This window comes from Vollenhovia emeryi, unplaced genomic scaffold (assembly GCF_000949405.1).
Source record: "Vollenhovia emeryi isolate VEMERY1.0 unplaced genomic scaffold, V.emery_V1.0 DF939197.1, whole genome shotgun sequence".
Classification (NCBI taxonomy): Eukaryota; Metazoa; Arthropoda; class Insecta; order Hymenoptera; family Formicidae; genus Vollenhovia; species Vollenhovia emeryi.
Genome location: NW_011967169.1, coordinates 485,954 through 502,824, shown reverse-complemented (window position 1 = coordinate 502,824; position 16,871 = coordinate 485,954). Strand labels below are relative to the sequence as shown.

General features: G+C 43.5%; 1 protein-coding gene across 9 annotated transcripts in view; it reads left to right on the top strand.

Moving 5' to 3' along the window:
* The window catches only part of LOC105561998 (cysteine-rich motor neuron 1 protein-like), a 273,339-nt gene extending 256,849 nt beyond the window's left edge, over positions 1-16,490 (top strand). For all 9 annotated transcript variants that reach the window (XM_012012459.1, XM_012012458.1, XM_012012457.1 and 6 more), the window contains 6 exons: positions 8,556-8,738; positions 9,214-9,402; positions 13,755-14,101; positions 14,673-15,023; positions 15,113-15,313; positions 15,495-16,490. In XM_012012459.1, coding sequence (XP_011867849.1) covers positions 8,556-8,738; positions 9,214-9,402; positions 13,755-14,101; positions 14,673-15,023; positions 15,113-15,313; positions 15,495-15,740 — 1,517 coding nt within the window. In that variant the 3' untranslated portion in view covers positions 15,741-16,490. The remainder of the gene's footprint in view (positions 1-8,555; positions 8,739-9,213; positions 9,403-13,754; positions 14,102-14,672; positions 15,024-15,112; positions 15,314-15,494) is intronic.
* The last annotated feature ends 381 nt before the right edge of the window (positions 16,491-16,871 follow it).

Genomic DNA, 16,871 nt, shown 5'->3' with positions numbered 1-16,871 from the left:
CATTGAAAAAGTCGCTCCTCAAAAAGTTTGCGTAAAAAGTTTATCTGTTATGGAATCGGCGTTGCGAGCGAATCATGGCCGAGGCAATGATAAATTTTTACTTCTGCAAAATAAGAGATTGTAATTCCCGCGATATTTTTAACTTCTCAAGCGCGATGTTTAATTAACTACGACGAATACGCTGGCTTTACCATGTATCTGGGTCAATTCCACGAATCTAACGTTTTTCCGTATCGGGAACATTTCCGAGAAACTTGTGAACAATAATACTTTTAATTAATTAGATAGAGCTAATTTATTTTAAAATATAACAAGACAGAATTGTTGCATTGCAAATTGCATAAAATAACAATGTAACAGCTTCATCTATATTTTTATCCTACATTATACATTATTTCTTTTGTAAAACCAATTGTAGATTTCAAATTGACGATCGCAATTACTGTACACGTATGCAGAAAATGATTTCATCATTTGTTGTATAAAAAAAAACTCGTTCCAACGGACACGCTTCGTTTCGCGAATAATCTGGCCAATTCATCTAGAGCGATTACTGGACGACGACAAATAGATTCATTATGCCAGAAAATGCCGTCGGAGTGTGTACGAGAATATAGAGGAGAGAATCTAGATGGAGAAGCATATACGTACACGTGACGGGATGTATATTGCGCTTTTCTCCTTTCATTTACGTGGAGTGCCGCCTTCGACTGCACTCGTCTGTGTTGTTTGTTCACATGCGTGCGCTCGTGCGTGCGCGAACGTATGTTTGTTAATCTCTTCTGTACTAACATCCACCTCTCTATTCAATCAGTCCCGCCACCCATCGCCTGATTCTATTGCGTACTACGACGAGACCTATCTATGTCACTGTGCTTGCGGAAGATCGTGTGTACCGTCCGAAAACAATAATCGGGTCGACTAGCAAGTCGGGTCGTCGGTCTACCTCGGGGGGCCCTGAATCGATTGATAACTTCATCGGATAACGATCGCACTGGCTGACGTCAGACATGGCGTGCAAGGTCAATGTGCAGTTAACCCGCTGCAGCAGAAACAGGATTCGAAGTGGATGATGTAGGCTAACGAATTTATACTTTCCAAATGTCAGAGGTGGTCGAATGCAGTCGAGGGAACAGCAGAGTTACGAGACGAGAAGGATCATCTCAAGTGCGCTGTTCGATACTTGACTTGCTTGTTCGTATGAATCGCACAAATGATGAACCCGATGCTTTGCGCGTTTACAAAAGAAGAAAAAGTTACTTTGGAGATAAATTACTTCTGTAAACGCTGAATATATAAACTGTTTTAAATTATATAAAATGAAAGAAGAGTCGATGGTAAATGATTATTATATTGTGACACAAAAAGTTAACGTAAAGAGATTAATTTTTTAATTAGGAATGTAATTTATCGCGCAATAGATTCCGCGGCGCAAGCCAAGCTGACAGAAGATTTTGTGGTTGCCGAATTGGTGCCCTTTGAATAATAACCCGACATCCAAGGTAACCACTTCAAAGCATTCTCGAAGGTAGTTGGACATTTGGGTTGCACATTCCCCTATTCAAGATCGCAGTAACTACTCTGCATTACCCAGTTTCTAGTTCGCTCACCTGTACACTTAGGCGACCTCAAATCACCGTTTTCCTTCAAAGCAGACGTATTGTCGAGAACTTGTCAAAACCACCCATACTTTATGCGCTTGTTACTCTTGTGGATTGTGATTAAATAATTGAAATAATTAAGAATTTATAAAAAGACTTGGAACACATCAACTACACGTACACGGAGAAACCGATATGGTTACCACATGTCTAATTAGGATTGGCACAACCCCAATAAATAGTGATATTTGGGACATCTATATCTGTGGTTGTCGTATCCACATTGGTAAGATAAGTCGCGTGGAGGAAAGCCGGGACTATTATAGTTGAGAATCTTTTCGCGGGAGAGGGGGATGTACATACGTGTGTGTTGCGTGTGTGCGCGGCGTTTACCTGGCGTGCACCGAAGCCGTTTACTTTGACGTCGTTGGCGAAGGGCGAGGGTTACCAACAAGGCAAAGGGTGCGCTGTCACGTCGGACGTAAATTAGTAACTCGAGTGTGCATCTTGGTGCGGAGCCCGAGAGAATGGGTCCGACGTTAACGTGTTAACTGGTTGCGGCTGTAGCAGGCTGTTGCGGTAGTCGTCGTCGGCCGTTGCCAACAACAGCAGTAGCAAAAGCGGAAGGGAAGCGGGCGAAAAGACAAAGAGGTGGACCAAGGACCGAGACGCCGAGCGCAAACGTACTTCAGTTTTTCGTCTCTTCGCCAATTCTTTCGCCGTCTCGCGCAGCTCGAGTACGGTTCGTGTCGTTTGTTTTTGCGTCAGCTTCGGCATAAAGACTACGACAGGTAGAAGAGTCGGGATAAGATATAAAGAGCTAGCACGCGGGATAAATACGAGACATTGATGGCAACCAAGAGGCACGAGCTTGTATTTTTATTGCGTACTTATTCCAAGCTTTGGCACATCGCTTACGAAAAAGTCACAACCGCTGCCGACAAGTTGTCTCTTATTCCCGTCGCGCAAAATATGAAAATACATTCATGCGATTCTTGTCGGGATAAACCATGAATTATTAAACAGAAGTTTTTGTCTTAGCTAGTTTCTTTTGTAACGTCATTCTTACATAAGCGCCTCTGAGTGTCGATATTTCTGAAAGCATTGCTACGTTGTCAGTCTAATGAGAATACTGTGACAGTGTCACGGCTGTCAGTAAGGTTGGCGTTATGCTGGGCGAATCAGTCTCGAGATTAATACGACAATGATGCACAGTTTGCAATACAGAAGTTTCGCGAACGAGGAAATCGATGGCGAGAATGAGAAATAGAAAAAAGATGACGAGAACGAAAGAGGGAGATAGAGAGGGAGAGAGAGCCGAAGCTCTCTCGGAAATAAATTTTCATCGAGCTCCGGGTAGAAACTTTTCCAATAATAACAGAAATATAAATTACGGGGGTGAGGCGATAACGAAGGAGGAAATACATCGGGGCGCGTAACGAGAAACGAGAATACGATTGAATGGAACAAATAAACGGGTACGACTGCCGGGCGTGGAAGTGCCAAATTAATACAACGATTAGTATTGCGCCGACGGTACGACGCCGTGGCAAAAGAGAAAAGAAGCATCCGTGCGGATGGTGCCCGAATACGCCAACCCGGAAAAGCGTGTCGGGATAAGGCCACCGTGACGTAAAACGCGCGAGAGAGCCGACAGCGAGCAGGCGTTTCGCACCGAGGATATTGCATTAACTTGCTCCTAGCCTGGACTCAGCCGCTAACTCTTGCATACCGAATGAACTTATTGTTAGCGCAAGCAAGCCGTCCATTGCATACCAGCCACGCGATTTTGCCAAATGGCCCAATGAGATCGAGCTCCATATCTTCCGTCGGCATTGTTTTCGACGATGCAATTATTCTACGCCGAGTGGTATGTTTTTCCACCTTCCCGAATAACAGCGCGTACCGATGCATTGTACATGGGCTGCATAAAAATATAGCCTACGGTCTGTCATCGATCATGGTACACATTCTTCGATGCATTTTCTACATACGTCTAGTCAAATGTGATGTCACCTTATTTGCAGGCTATAGATACATCATTGAAATATTTCGCTGTAGTAGTTTTGTTGAAAACAGAATTTTAATAGTTAACTTCACTCTATCTATGACTTATTTCATATTCTTTTTTGCTAGATTTATAATTTTTGCTCAATTGACTCTTCGCCTTTTCGTATAATGGACCAACCTATTCACCCTATTACACGCGATATAAGTGCTAACACACTTGAGATTAAAAGAATTTTTTCATTTCTGACTTCTCGGACTTAATTTGAATTTCTGACCCCATCGCTCTCGGACCATCTGCTTCGAGCTCACATTTTTAATCAACGTGCATCACAAGTCCATCTTATATTTTTACTTGTGTTTCTTTTAATTTATGTAATTCGTTTATGGTTTTATAAGTATTTTATACTGATGAGACGACAGTGTATGTCGAAACGTACGTTGCGTTTTATTTTAATTTCATGTACTTTCGTTCTTAATTATAATTATTTAATTATTACAACTTGAACCTTTGTCGCTCGTTTACTTCATTGGCTTTTGTACCATGATTTGAAAAAAGAATGACTCCGCGATATTGATTGAAGAAAGTATTCTGTATGCAATTTTCGTAATCGCGGTCCATCTTTCGCTTTTCAAGTGAACCTTCGTTTATTTCGCGCACGCTCGATAACACCCGACGATAACGTATACTCAATCGAAAATACGCTTCCTGGAGGAAAATTGTGTCCGGAGTGCGAGTGCGCGATTATTAATACAAAACGAACCTTCATCAGTCATTCGTCACTGTCGAAGGAGCAACGGGGGGGCAGCAATCAGGACTTCCTTCTCCTCGTGGCGCCTGCCCGTTTCGTGAGCACCGCGCGATGTTATTTTTCGCAGGAAATTACCCACTTTCCTCTCCTCATTCACCTCCGTCGTTTCACCAAGTATACCATACACAGTCGCGTGCACACGTCGCTGAGATAAATCAGCTGGCACGTCGATCGTATCGCAGCTCGAATCGCGATTCCACCGCATCGATGTTACTTCGTTTACCGCCAAACCGCCTCTCCGAAACGAGAGCTAATTTTCGCCCATCCTTTCTTCCACACCTTATCTTTTTGCCCTTTAAAGTTAATTTCGCCGGTTACTTCCCAGTCTCCAACCCTGATATCTTTACGGCGCGATTCGTGCCGATTTACGCGTGCCTTAGGCCACTACCTACCTAAGGACGAACGCCTAAAGTACGGAAGGGTGCAGATAAGAACACGTTGATCGATCCCGTGGGCAAGGATCCTCGAAAAATAGGGGAGTATGGCGGGACGTAAGGACAGAAAGGGAAGCACTCATCCTATCGCGTGGCTCGATCCCTCCGAATCTCCCCTGAACAATGAGTTCGTTCTTACGAGCGTTCGAAATTTCGTATTTTCCCAAAGTTTACGAGCCGATCCCGATCGGGGAATATAAACCACAGCTTTCTGTATTAAACCTCGAGGAACCTTTAACTAAACTTGATACTTTAGCATATCTCGATCTGTGATCCGTCTTATGACTAATAATGACAAGTGGTTAATTACGGTACACGCTGCTCTCTAAAAGTCAATTAGTGAATTATCACAGAAAATAGTAAATAGTCACTTATTTAAAGTTATACCACTGCGATTTTCAGTGATAATCCACTGATTGACTTTTAGATAGTAAACTACAAAAAAAGTATTGAATTTAAATTGCATTAGTATTTATGTCTCTTATAATATTTAAAGTAGATTAATTGATCGTTTATTCGATCAGTGTTATTTATTGTAACACCTTGTTATTATTCGATCAATGTTACAAATAAAGCGTATTTTTTTAAGGAGAAAGACTAAAATTAATCAAACAGATTTAACTCGCTCTGACTTTAAGTTTCCACATATTTTCTTTCAGGAAAAATTTTCTCCTTGCGACTTAAGTACGTAAACTCTAATATATTTCGTTCGTATGTTGAAAGTTCTTGATAGCGAAAGTTGGTTACAATAACTCTGCGATAAGTTTCAATTTCATCTGAATTCAGAAACAGCCGTAAAGCGACAGCAAAAAAAACGGAAAGCTTGAAAAACAGAAATTTATAAAAAAAAATTTATTAAGATGCTTCTTATCAAAAAGATTTGAAAGCAACTCTTCGACTGTTAAACCGATGACTTTAACAGATGCAACAAAATCCAATGGCTATCGTTCTCTGATCGTCGAGAGGGACGGAGATTTTCACTGTGAGAGAGAGAGAGAGAGAGAGAGATGAAGAGCGAGAGGCCTCCGTAGCCCTTTCGGCTAAAGGACTCGCCGCAGCGTAACCTTTGACCAATGTACCCTTCAGTCACGCCAAAAGCAGTCGAAAACCGAAAGGCGCGTTTTATTCGTTTCTTCCCCGCCGTTTCTCGCTGGCGGCGGTAACGAGAACGGGACTTATCCGGCTCGGAAATCTCCGGCGCGAAATTGCGAAAGCCGAACACAAAGAGGCTGCGTGCAACCGGCACCGGACGAGAAGGAGAAGATCGTATCTTCTCGTTTCTGTCACGTCAGCAGCCGAAACGCAAAGAACGAACGGACGACAGACTGGTCGTGACACGAAATGCACCGTGAGTGCATCATGCACACGGCGTTCTCGCTGTTAAGTCATCGATCTCTCGCCGAGCGCAGAGCGGATTGCGCGTTCCAGAGGATGTGCAGACTCATCCAACGGATACAAGAATCGACCGCAATCGCCGATTTTGACGCGACTTCTGCGCGATGAACGTTAGTAAGGGCCGCTCCGATGTTATTAAGTGTCACTGAAACAGCGACTCTCACAAAGGTGAAAGCCTTGTCGTCGTGCCCTGTGATGTATATTTTACAGACTATCCGAAAGTATAAGCGCGACGTTCGATATAAAACTTTCACAGGCAGGATTAAGGTCCATTAGGCTACGCAAACCAAGTTTTAAGAGAATCCGCTTTCTTAAATTTCAGAGAGAAAACTTTTAATTGTAAGAGCAGTTCCTTTTCATTCTCCGCGATTGTTTTCATCCGACCTTTTCCTCTGTAAAAATATTTCGCACGATGATTTTCCTCGCCATGTTTTATGTGACTGAATTTTTGATGTCTTTGAAAGATTCACGTTTGTCTCGCGGGATTTTTCCTGCAGTTTCGCGTTTAAAGGATGATTTTAAAAATTTCTGGGTATCGAATATTCCGCTTTCCTTAACAGCTACAGCGGGAAAGTATCTTCCGCGTGTACATGTACGAACTTCGCCTTACCCGAATCCATACAAAGGACAAGTTTAAACTTCTTCTTTTCTCTCCGTATTTCTTCCACATCTGGTTTTTCGTTGCGATATCACGTAACTTTAAGAGACTCCGATGTCGCTCACAGTTATGCATACTCGCAATGTTTTTGTTCAGCAGAATGTCGCTCGCGGTATCTCGGGTAAAATCAATAATAAAATCTTACTCTTCTCAAATATTCCTACAATGTAACGTGGAAGGTGTTTAGGTCGATTTCAGAATTCTTTTGTAGCGCGACGACAATGATATAAATTACATATTAACGAATAATTAAAATACATTCGTCAACAAGAGAACGACGCGAGAATTGGAATTGTGACCATTTCACCGACAACGCAATTCACCGAGCCTTCAAGATCAATCTGGAACCACACGAATGTAATCTGCAGGAAATTATCTCTATATGCAAACAAACACATTTAGTATGTATGAGACAACGATGACTCACGTTACGAACATTTGCGTGGTGTGATAGAGTTCCGAGAATTTACAGCCATCTCGTAATTAAATACGGCGGTCTCTGAATATCTAACTTGAGATGTCTTCGGGATTTTTGCATCGCTCGGATGTCTATTTTCATTCGAGAAACAAGTAGAGACGCGGCTGCGCGATAGAATCGTTAGAAAATAATCCATTTCCGTTATAAAGCCGCCAGAAAGAGAATTTACCGGTGCGCCATCTTCTCATTCTCTCGGCGCATCGCGTACCTCCGAGATTTCCGGTTTGGCATCCATCAAGCTCGCTATTTTTCCCGTTCCCCGGCACGACGGGACCTCCGCAAACACACGGGACAATAATGCGTATATCTTCGGTCGGAATAATCCGCTGAATAAAATAATCGATCCTCACCGCGTCTCTGACAAGGATATATCTCTTTTCCTTACTCATTTGGGAATTTATATTAATGGCACTGGTACACATCGTATAACTCGTGACACTGGTGCGCAGCGACCCACATAGAAGGGCCGACATCTTTTTCACAAAGACGCGCACACGTTCGCCCGTCACATATATCAACATAATTACAGAGCATTTGCTGTCGGTTTATTAATGGAAAGGGGTTTAAAATATTCATTCGGCGTGCAAAATTTATTTTCAGGAAATTACTAGAGTCATTATGCTATTTTGGACGAGGAAGGAGGACGCCTATCGTTAACTCGAAGCTCAATTAACGAACTGAATAATGAATAGAAATCGAATCGATATCGTTTGCGAACAAGCTTGTGCTAATAACATACATATTTTCTCGGGACTGTCTATCTCGTTCAATGAATATATTACACGTGTGATTGAATAAAAATTCAAAATAATTAAGATAACAATCTTTCCATGCAGATCGTGTTAGAGAATCATGAATTCTGCCATCGATAAATTTTCTCCACATCGGTCGAGGCATATACGAAAGTAATGGCCATAATTTTCGGGCACTCCGCGCGACAGCAAATTGGTGCAAAGTACCATTGATAATAAAGTACACTGAATAGCCTGGCGCAATTTCAAGCGCTTGGAGAAGAATCCCGGGGGTTGGAGGAGAATCCGACACCCGGGACGGAGATATCTTTCGACGTGGAGCGGTTTAACGGCGCCGTCCTTCGTCGGACATATCGCCGACCGTCCCCGGGAATTCTGCTCCTGACGTTAATCTCGCTGGCGATTTTTCTGTTTCAAGGAGCCGCGCACAGTGTCGACGGCTGCCCGCAGGATAGCGCGCCGAACGAGAATGGCGGAGGTTGCAAATGTGCGGATTGTCCACCCCACAAGTGCCGACCGGGTCAGCAGGCGGTGCTGGTGAGGGGATCATTTTCCGGGACCCCCGGTAACTGCTGCTCGCGCTACAACTGCGTTCCCTCAGGTAACAGAATCCATAAAAGGGGCCGTGTTCGCGGCGGAAAATAATGTTTACCGAGTGTAACGAATGGCCGGGCGCGCGCAAGATCGGAACTGTTGCGGAACCGGGAAAATGATACGACGGTGTAAATATCGCGCTTTTCCTTTGATTAAACCGCACAGTTTGAAAAACGTCAGGTCGATGATAATGTTGACTCTAAACAGCCGACACGGAGCGCTTTATAAAAGAAAGCACTTGTAACATTTACTCAAAATAAAATTAAATCTTGGAAATGAAGGTCTCTCCATTTGCTATCAACATTTTAACTGGAACGTTCGCAAAGTTAAAAATTCCCTTCTCCCTGCTCAAAATTAACAAGTACCGTTTAATTACCATGCGGTAATTAAGAAGCGAGAGAGGCATAGAAATAGAATACATCTTTCTCGCTTAACGAGTCGGTGACACGAGTTAATGGCGTCCGATCACACCGGTTTTGCAGATCATCGCCATCAGCGGGCCGAGTCGTTCTGTCCCGAGGACAGCGTCCTGACGGACGATGGCATCTGCAAGTGCGTCCCGACGTGTCCGCCGCCCAAGTGCCGATCTGGTCAACGGCCGGTCGAGGTGCGGGCAGCTAAGCCCGAGACACCCGGTAGCTGTTGCCCCCTTCACGACTGCAGACCCTCAGGTAATTACGAAAGGTCGTAATCGAGGCTGGCTCCTGTCAAGCGATAGCAACGGAATACACCGTATATCGGGTCGATATCTCGGGGATCTGCTTTTCTCTCTCCCGACCCTCTCTCTCTCTGTCTCTGTCCTCTTTCTCTTTCCCTCGGATGCTCGAATTGCAATCTGACGAGGCGAGCTCGTTCGCTGGCTTGTAGCCTCAATGTACTTCAGATATCGGCACGAAGGACTTCCTCAATCGTAATCAACGCATTTCCTGTGGACGCGCGGCATTCCATTACCGAGAGAGAGAGAGAGAGGAAGGGCAGAGGGAAATCGAGTCCGTATGTACGTTAAGTATGTGACGGGAATATACATAATGAGATTCTGAAAGGGCGAAGAGATCATTGCGACAAAATAGAGGAGGTTCTCTCTTTCTCTTTCATCGCTTGGAATCCACCAAGGAGTTTCTCAGAACTTTTCACCGACTTGGGAAGTGTATCTTTTAATTCGACGATACCTACTGCTTCCAATTATGGCTGCCGCGTATAAGAAAATAGACTATCTCATACTTTCTACATAATTTTCTTTTCTTTTAATAAAACTACGTGGAAATTAAATAGCCTCCTAAATACCAACGCTACCATTTTTTGAAATTCATTCTAGAATCTACCGGCATTATAAATGCTAGTCGCGCAGATTGTAAGCAGAGATAATGCTCAAATGCGATATTTCAGCGAGCGGCGGTTTTTAAGTTACGACGTTTAAAGTTACACCGTCGCCGCTCTCTTGCTGCGGAACTTTCGATCTACCTGTTGAATTTTAATGAAGTCATTCTTATCTCGCAAAATCGCCCTCTCTCTCTCTCTTTCTGTTAAAATTTAATAGTGCTCCGTGCCTGTTTTAAAATTTAATAACATTTCTACCACGAGCACGCTACGGTCAGCTACAAATCATTAGACTAGAAACATTATTATCGCGGACAAGAGATTATTCTTCTTGGCTCTCTTAATGATATCGATTTATTGTGCTCGACTATACTTCATTTTCGCGTTTGGAAGTGATCCGGCAACGCACCGTCCCGATATTACACTCAATAAATGCTGAATTTAAGCAGCTTATGCAAGCGGGACAAATTATTCGATTGCGTCACGACGAAAAAAATGAAATGAAATGCGTGTAATATTTAAATTACACGTTTGAATAAATTTCGATCGATTAAATAGGTTCCGGATATCGCGGGTCTCTTTCGACGGATCGCAGATTCTCGGCAATTAAATACCATTTTACATCATACGATAAATTCATTCCAGTTCTGCAACGCACAGGACGGTGTTTAAACAGTTACGCGACAGTTAAACAGCGTTCTACCTTGTTAACAATATTCATTAGCCCATAGTCCGCATTATCGGTCACGCGTACATAGTTGATGCCTCGTTTAATTAATACGCTTTCGTCGAAAAGTACACGCGATAATAAATATTGACGTAAACCCTGATACCGCGCCGAGGTAAATAGCGATACAATCGGATTAAATTATACAGATAGATGTTCTCTCACTCCGGCTTTCGCTGCAAAAGTGTACTCTACATGCTAATTACATTTTATCATGTTAATTACAAAAATAATTACTTCTCCGACGATTTCGCGCCCTAATCGCAGCCGTTAACGATATTTACAATTGATTCGTCGCGCCTTTCTCTCGATGTGCAATTACTTCACCTTCCGTTCAATCTGTCCGACGGTGCATTAATTCAAGCGTAATTTCTTCCTATATCTTTACGATATTGGATCGGATAATCGTTTCGCAGCTCGCGTAGATCTTATAATTCTTCATTTAGCACATCTTTCTTTCTTTCTCGCTCTCCCCGAACACCCATTCTCTCCGCTACGAGAGATTATATCTTTAATATTTTCTACAAAAGCGCTTTTATTATTGCCCTCAATTTCAGCCGTCGATATCGTCCCCTCGCCGCAGTGCAGATTACAAAGAGTAATGAAACATCCAGAATAATGAAACGGAATAAAAAAAGATCTTCGGGCACATAAAGGGAACACCCGCCCTTTCATATTTCTTACAAAAGCTCACGAATTTAGCTTTTTCCGGCGGTGTAAGCTATATGTGAACCGGCGAGGGACCAGCCAGCCGGCCGATCCGATGAAAAAAATTCGTGCAAATTTTTCCCCTTTCAACGCAAACGTACGTCTACGTGTGTGTGTGTCGCGACAAGGAAATAATGGGCCGCTCGCAGCGTCAGCGGAGGCTCGCGAAAATTGTTTTTACCTCTTTGCGTTACCGAGCCGATTTTTCACGGCAACGCGCCGCTTTAAAGTTCGGGGGACGTTATGAATGAACGCTCGTAAATGAGACGGCCGGGGATAAAACGTAATACACCCGCATCCACCGCCTGACCCACATGCTTCTCTCGCCAGGGTGCAGAGAGTAGACGTACGCGCGCCAAAATCGACGCCTGACGTAGCGAGATAATGATCGAGGATCTCCCGGTCGGCGTGCATGGGCGGTGATCGCGTAAGCACCACTTAGAGCTTGTATTTACACGCCGTTAAGTTGCGAGAAAATTCCACTTTTTACAGGCTGGAACAATGCGCTCGCCTGATTGTAATGCGCATACCATTATCGGCGCGACGACAAATTCATCTCTTATCAGCGCCGACTTAAGTGGCGACTTAAAACCAACCGGCGTACAGAATTGTCTCGTGCAGAAAAGATCAGCACCCGAGGCTCCACCATCCAGCTGGAGCGTACTTGGGCATGTAAATTTCACGTACAGGCACTCGGTTGTGTAAAGAGGGTGAGGAGGGCATAAATAAAAGCGCTCTGAGCGAAATACGACGCTCGCGTCAACAGCCAAGTCATCGCGGGAAGCTAATCGCGGTGTTTTACATCGAGAACGCTCGACAGCCTTGATGCCGACGATACCAGCCTCCCCGATCGTCCGTGTAACGAAATAATGTCGCGGATAATTAGATTTTCGCGAGTTATTAACGGCGACGAGAGGCGTAAGACGGCTTTGTGCGGGCGCGTTAAGGGCGCGCTATGAATATTAAGCGAGATTGCAAATCTTTACAAGATTCCGCAATTTCCGGCGCTTTGACGATTACCGGATGAGGGCTTGTCGCCGCTGCTAAATCGCCGAATAATGACTTGATCGTCGAAGACGAGCGCGTAAACGCGCGGCCGACGATTATACGCGCCCGTAATCTCGTATGCATAATTAACCGGTTGCCTCGCTAATAACGCGGCGATTCTTCGCCGAGATTGAAGGATTTGTTAAAAACGCGGATTGCCTTTGCAACGTTGAAAAATCCGTCGCAACAATTTTATGCGAAAGCTCGCAAACTCCGGCAACACCGAGGCACTCGCCCAAGTTTCCCTCGTTTGCTCGCAAAACTACCATATTTGGGTTAGCGACGCTTCCTGGCTTCCCGACGGCATCGTCAGTTATTTATAAACTGTTTTCGGGAAATATCGCCCCATTTTTTTTAGCACATCACCAAAATCTCAGCGCGAGGGAACGATGTTGCAGCGGCTTAATACAGTTCTGTCCAAAAAATCTTCTTAAATATTTTTCTTCCTCCGATATTTAAATGACACGTGAACATGTGATAAGATATCTCTCGAGTTTCCTGACTTGGTTTTTCTCCGATAGACTGTATGTAGATTAAATCTGTATAAATTACAACTCTTTCCTTTCCTGCGAGACTTTGCCGTGAAACATTTTCTCAACTGCTATTCCCTTAATTTCGTCATTTTCAGAAAGAAAATGTATTATTAACGTATGTAAATGTACTCTCTAAAAGTTAATCAGTGGATTATCACTGAAAACAGTGAATACTCACTGATTCACAGTTATAAGTATACCACTGCTTTTCAGTAGTATACTTTCTCAGATAACAATGCAGCACCTCCGCACCCAGAGAAAAATTTTCCGGATCCAATGCTATTATACTTGAATGAATCATAAAATAGGATCGATATAGCGCCCAATCATATTTATTATACAGAAAGGTATATTTTAATCTTAAATGAAAAATTCTCAAATCTAGAATAAAATGATAGTCTTTTGTCGAATGTCGTGGGTTAAGAGGAAAAATTTATGCTAAACGCAAGAATGTATAAACTTACATTTATATAAGTTACTCTTGTCTCAATCTAGTAAGTCAATCTTTTTTCGATAGAGGAGAATAAGAATTATCGATTTTATTTTGATATTGTCTTATTTTTATACTAAATGAGGTTGTAAGAAGTAGAAATGCGTCAAGAATATTTTTTGTCTCAGTAACAGAAATCCTTTCAGTGATAATCCACTGATTGACTTTTAAAGAGTAAAGCATCAATGTACAACTTTCCAGATCCGATCTTCTGGGCAAAGGTCGAGGAGAAACCGCAAAACTGTATTCACGAGGGCGTCTCGAGGAAATTCGGTGAGGAATGGAAACAGAACGAATGTATCACTTGCATCTGCAACGAGGACGGAATCGCGTCCTGCCAAACGACCATGTGCAAGTCCTGCGAGAACGCGATACCACCTGATCCGGGCGAATGCTGCCCTCATTGCCCACAGCTAACGAATCGCACTTTCGATCACCGCCCTGACGAGTCTTGTAAGATGTCCCTGAACGACTGCAAGATGAAATGCTACCACGGCTTCCGAACGGATAAGGATAACTGCCCGATCTGCGAGTGCGCCGACGATTTGGTAAGAATACGGACAATTTTCGACAGATTTAAAACTGGCATCAGTTGTCACTTATCGTTAGAGGTGTACCAGAAATTGAAGACAATTGCGCTACCAAGAATTGCGTTAAACCTATTCAACGTTTTATATTTAATCGACATTTTTCTTTGATAAATCTACATTTGTGAGTATTACATTTGACATGTAATACTCGAGATATAATGCACACACGAAAACCATACAGTCTAGAGTACGATATGACAAACAACAACTGCTCTGGGTTAGCTGACGATCTACAATGACAATGCAATCTCCTACGCGGTATCTCCTCGTCCACCACGAAACGTTCTCTATCAACCTTAGCTAAATGTGACCGACTGCAACAACCGTCCGCCACACGGATTTTCAGTCGTGACCCAGCTAAGATAGAGACATAGTTTTCCTTATCTTCGCAACGTACCCGCAGCTAGAGAAGCTTTCTTCTCGGAGTCATCACGCGCGAGACGAACTTGGCGAATAAGAGGAATTCCGGCGGTTTCCTCTCAACAACGCTGCTTCTATCTCGCGTACTGACGACTCTCGTCTTCTCCAGGAGGTCGACCTCGCGCCGGATGTACCGGATGTACCGGAAGATTACAAAGTTTGCCCGGAGCTGCCGCACTGCGGACTGAACTGCGACCTCGTCAAGGACGAGGACGGCTGCCCGGTGTGCGCCTGCCAGACGCCACCGCGTTATTCGCCACCAAACGTCACCGCCCTGGACACCGCGAATGATAAAAGAATCTGCCCCGAGGTCAAGTGCGATCTGCACTGCGAGCTCGTCATGGACGAGAACGATTGCACCTTTTGCGAGTGCAAGCCACCCACCGCCGGCTGTCCGCCGCTCCTCGGCTGCAGGAAGAGGTGCAGCTTCGGTTACAAGACGAACAAGCGCGGCTGCCCGGTAAGTGCGACGCTCCAATTCCCTTGTATTTTTACAAGGGGAACGAATGAATTTGAAGAAAAATGAAATAAATGGATTTCCCCTTGCAGTTATGCCGCTGTCGGGCTTCGTGCATGGACCATTTGAACGAGACGCATCCGGAGGGATCGATTTGGCATCCGAACAGCTGCACCACGTGCACGTGCGAGTCTGGTGGGCGACTTAATTGTAAAGAAACTATCTGCTCGGTGGCCTGCAGTAATCCGCTACCACCGAAACTAGGCACTTGTTGCCCCATATGTCCGATTACAGTGAGTTTTATATCCTATTCCCTTGATATTTAACAGCACGTTATACGATGTTAATTATACACATTCGTTAAATGTAACTTTTGCTTTGCAACTATATCGGGGAAATATTTGTGAACCCTTCGAGTTGTTGAAATTGAAAGAAAGCAATCTCTAAGGATTAATATTATCGCGTCTGTTCCAGACGATCAAGGAGAACGACATGATTAATCAGATGACGAGCCGGGGCTGGGGCACAGTACCGATTACGTTAATCGTCGTACTTGCGCTACTGTGTCTGCTACTGATAATCCACATCGTGCGCAACCGATTCCGCGGCCGTCTGTCACCCTCGGAGGCGTCATATGCGTCGTATCCGCCGCAATATTACAAGTGCGTGCCCGTGTACGATACCCCGGTACATCGGAACGAGAAGGTCGTACCTTTGTAAAAGACTGTTGTTGATCCCCAAAGAGAGCGCGCGTTTGTCGACGAGCAACGAGTCTTCAGTTCGCCAAGACTGTTTTATACGCGATCGCCGATAACGATTTCGCCGGACTTGCACAATATCGATCGCTAACTCTTAAACGGATCTTTTATTTGTAAATTGATTATTTATGGACAGCGAAATCAAAATGTTTCATATCGCACGAAGAATGATGGAAATCTTTCTAAAACATGAAATTGATTCAGAATCAGAATTCTATGAAATCGTTGCGAAAAAGATTCCTTTAGGAGTTAACAGCAACGGATGATTCGCGACTCGTTGATAATCTTATCTTACGAGGAAAATTGGTTGCCAGATATACGCGCGTGACACTGCTGTTAACATCTCGCTAATTCGACGTTAAAGCGAATACCGGCAGGAGCCAAGAATCTTGCGCACGATGTAAGGAAGTCTCTCTTTGGGTGCGGCTGAAAATACTTTGAGTAGATTCAGTATTATTTGTAAGCGGCAGTGAGTGTTATGAACTCTGCAAGGGAGAAAGGGAAAAGGAGGAGCAAGAGAGAACCGCCAATTCGCACCAACTTCGTACTACGTTTGCCGAGCCCTCTTGAATCCCTTAACTTAATATGACACTTTGCGTAACCTGTACATTATAACATAATTAAAAATAGTAGTGTAATTACGATTAATTAATATAAGAATAAATGTATTAATGTTAACCCATCGTAGGACTCTAACTTAAATGAAAAATCATAAAAGAGACAGGTCTACACCATAGTATTAGTTCCCTTGATCTCTGGACCATCATTATTATCTCGTATTATATTAATGAACGTTTGTACGGAGTAAAAAGTATTCATTTCTTGCATGCGGATATTCAAGTTCGCAGCGATTCGAAGCGATTATCGAATATCACTTATAAAGTAAAAAGATATATTTTTTCTATTGATTTTTTATGGGTAATTATTTAGATTAACACACCCACCTCCAATAACCTTGGGCTTGACATATATTATAGAGGTCACCCTCCTGAGTAACCCTCAGAAGGATTTAGCCGGCGCTCGTTGTTTATTAAAAAGTTATTAAAAAAACAATGTCAACCAATTATATGTAATTTTTAGACACAAATATTTA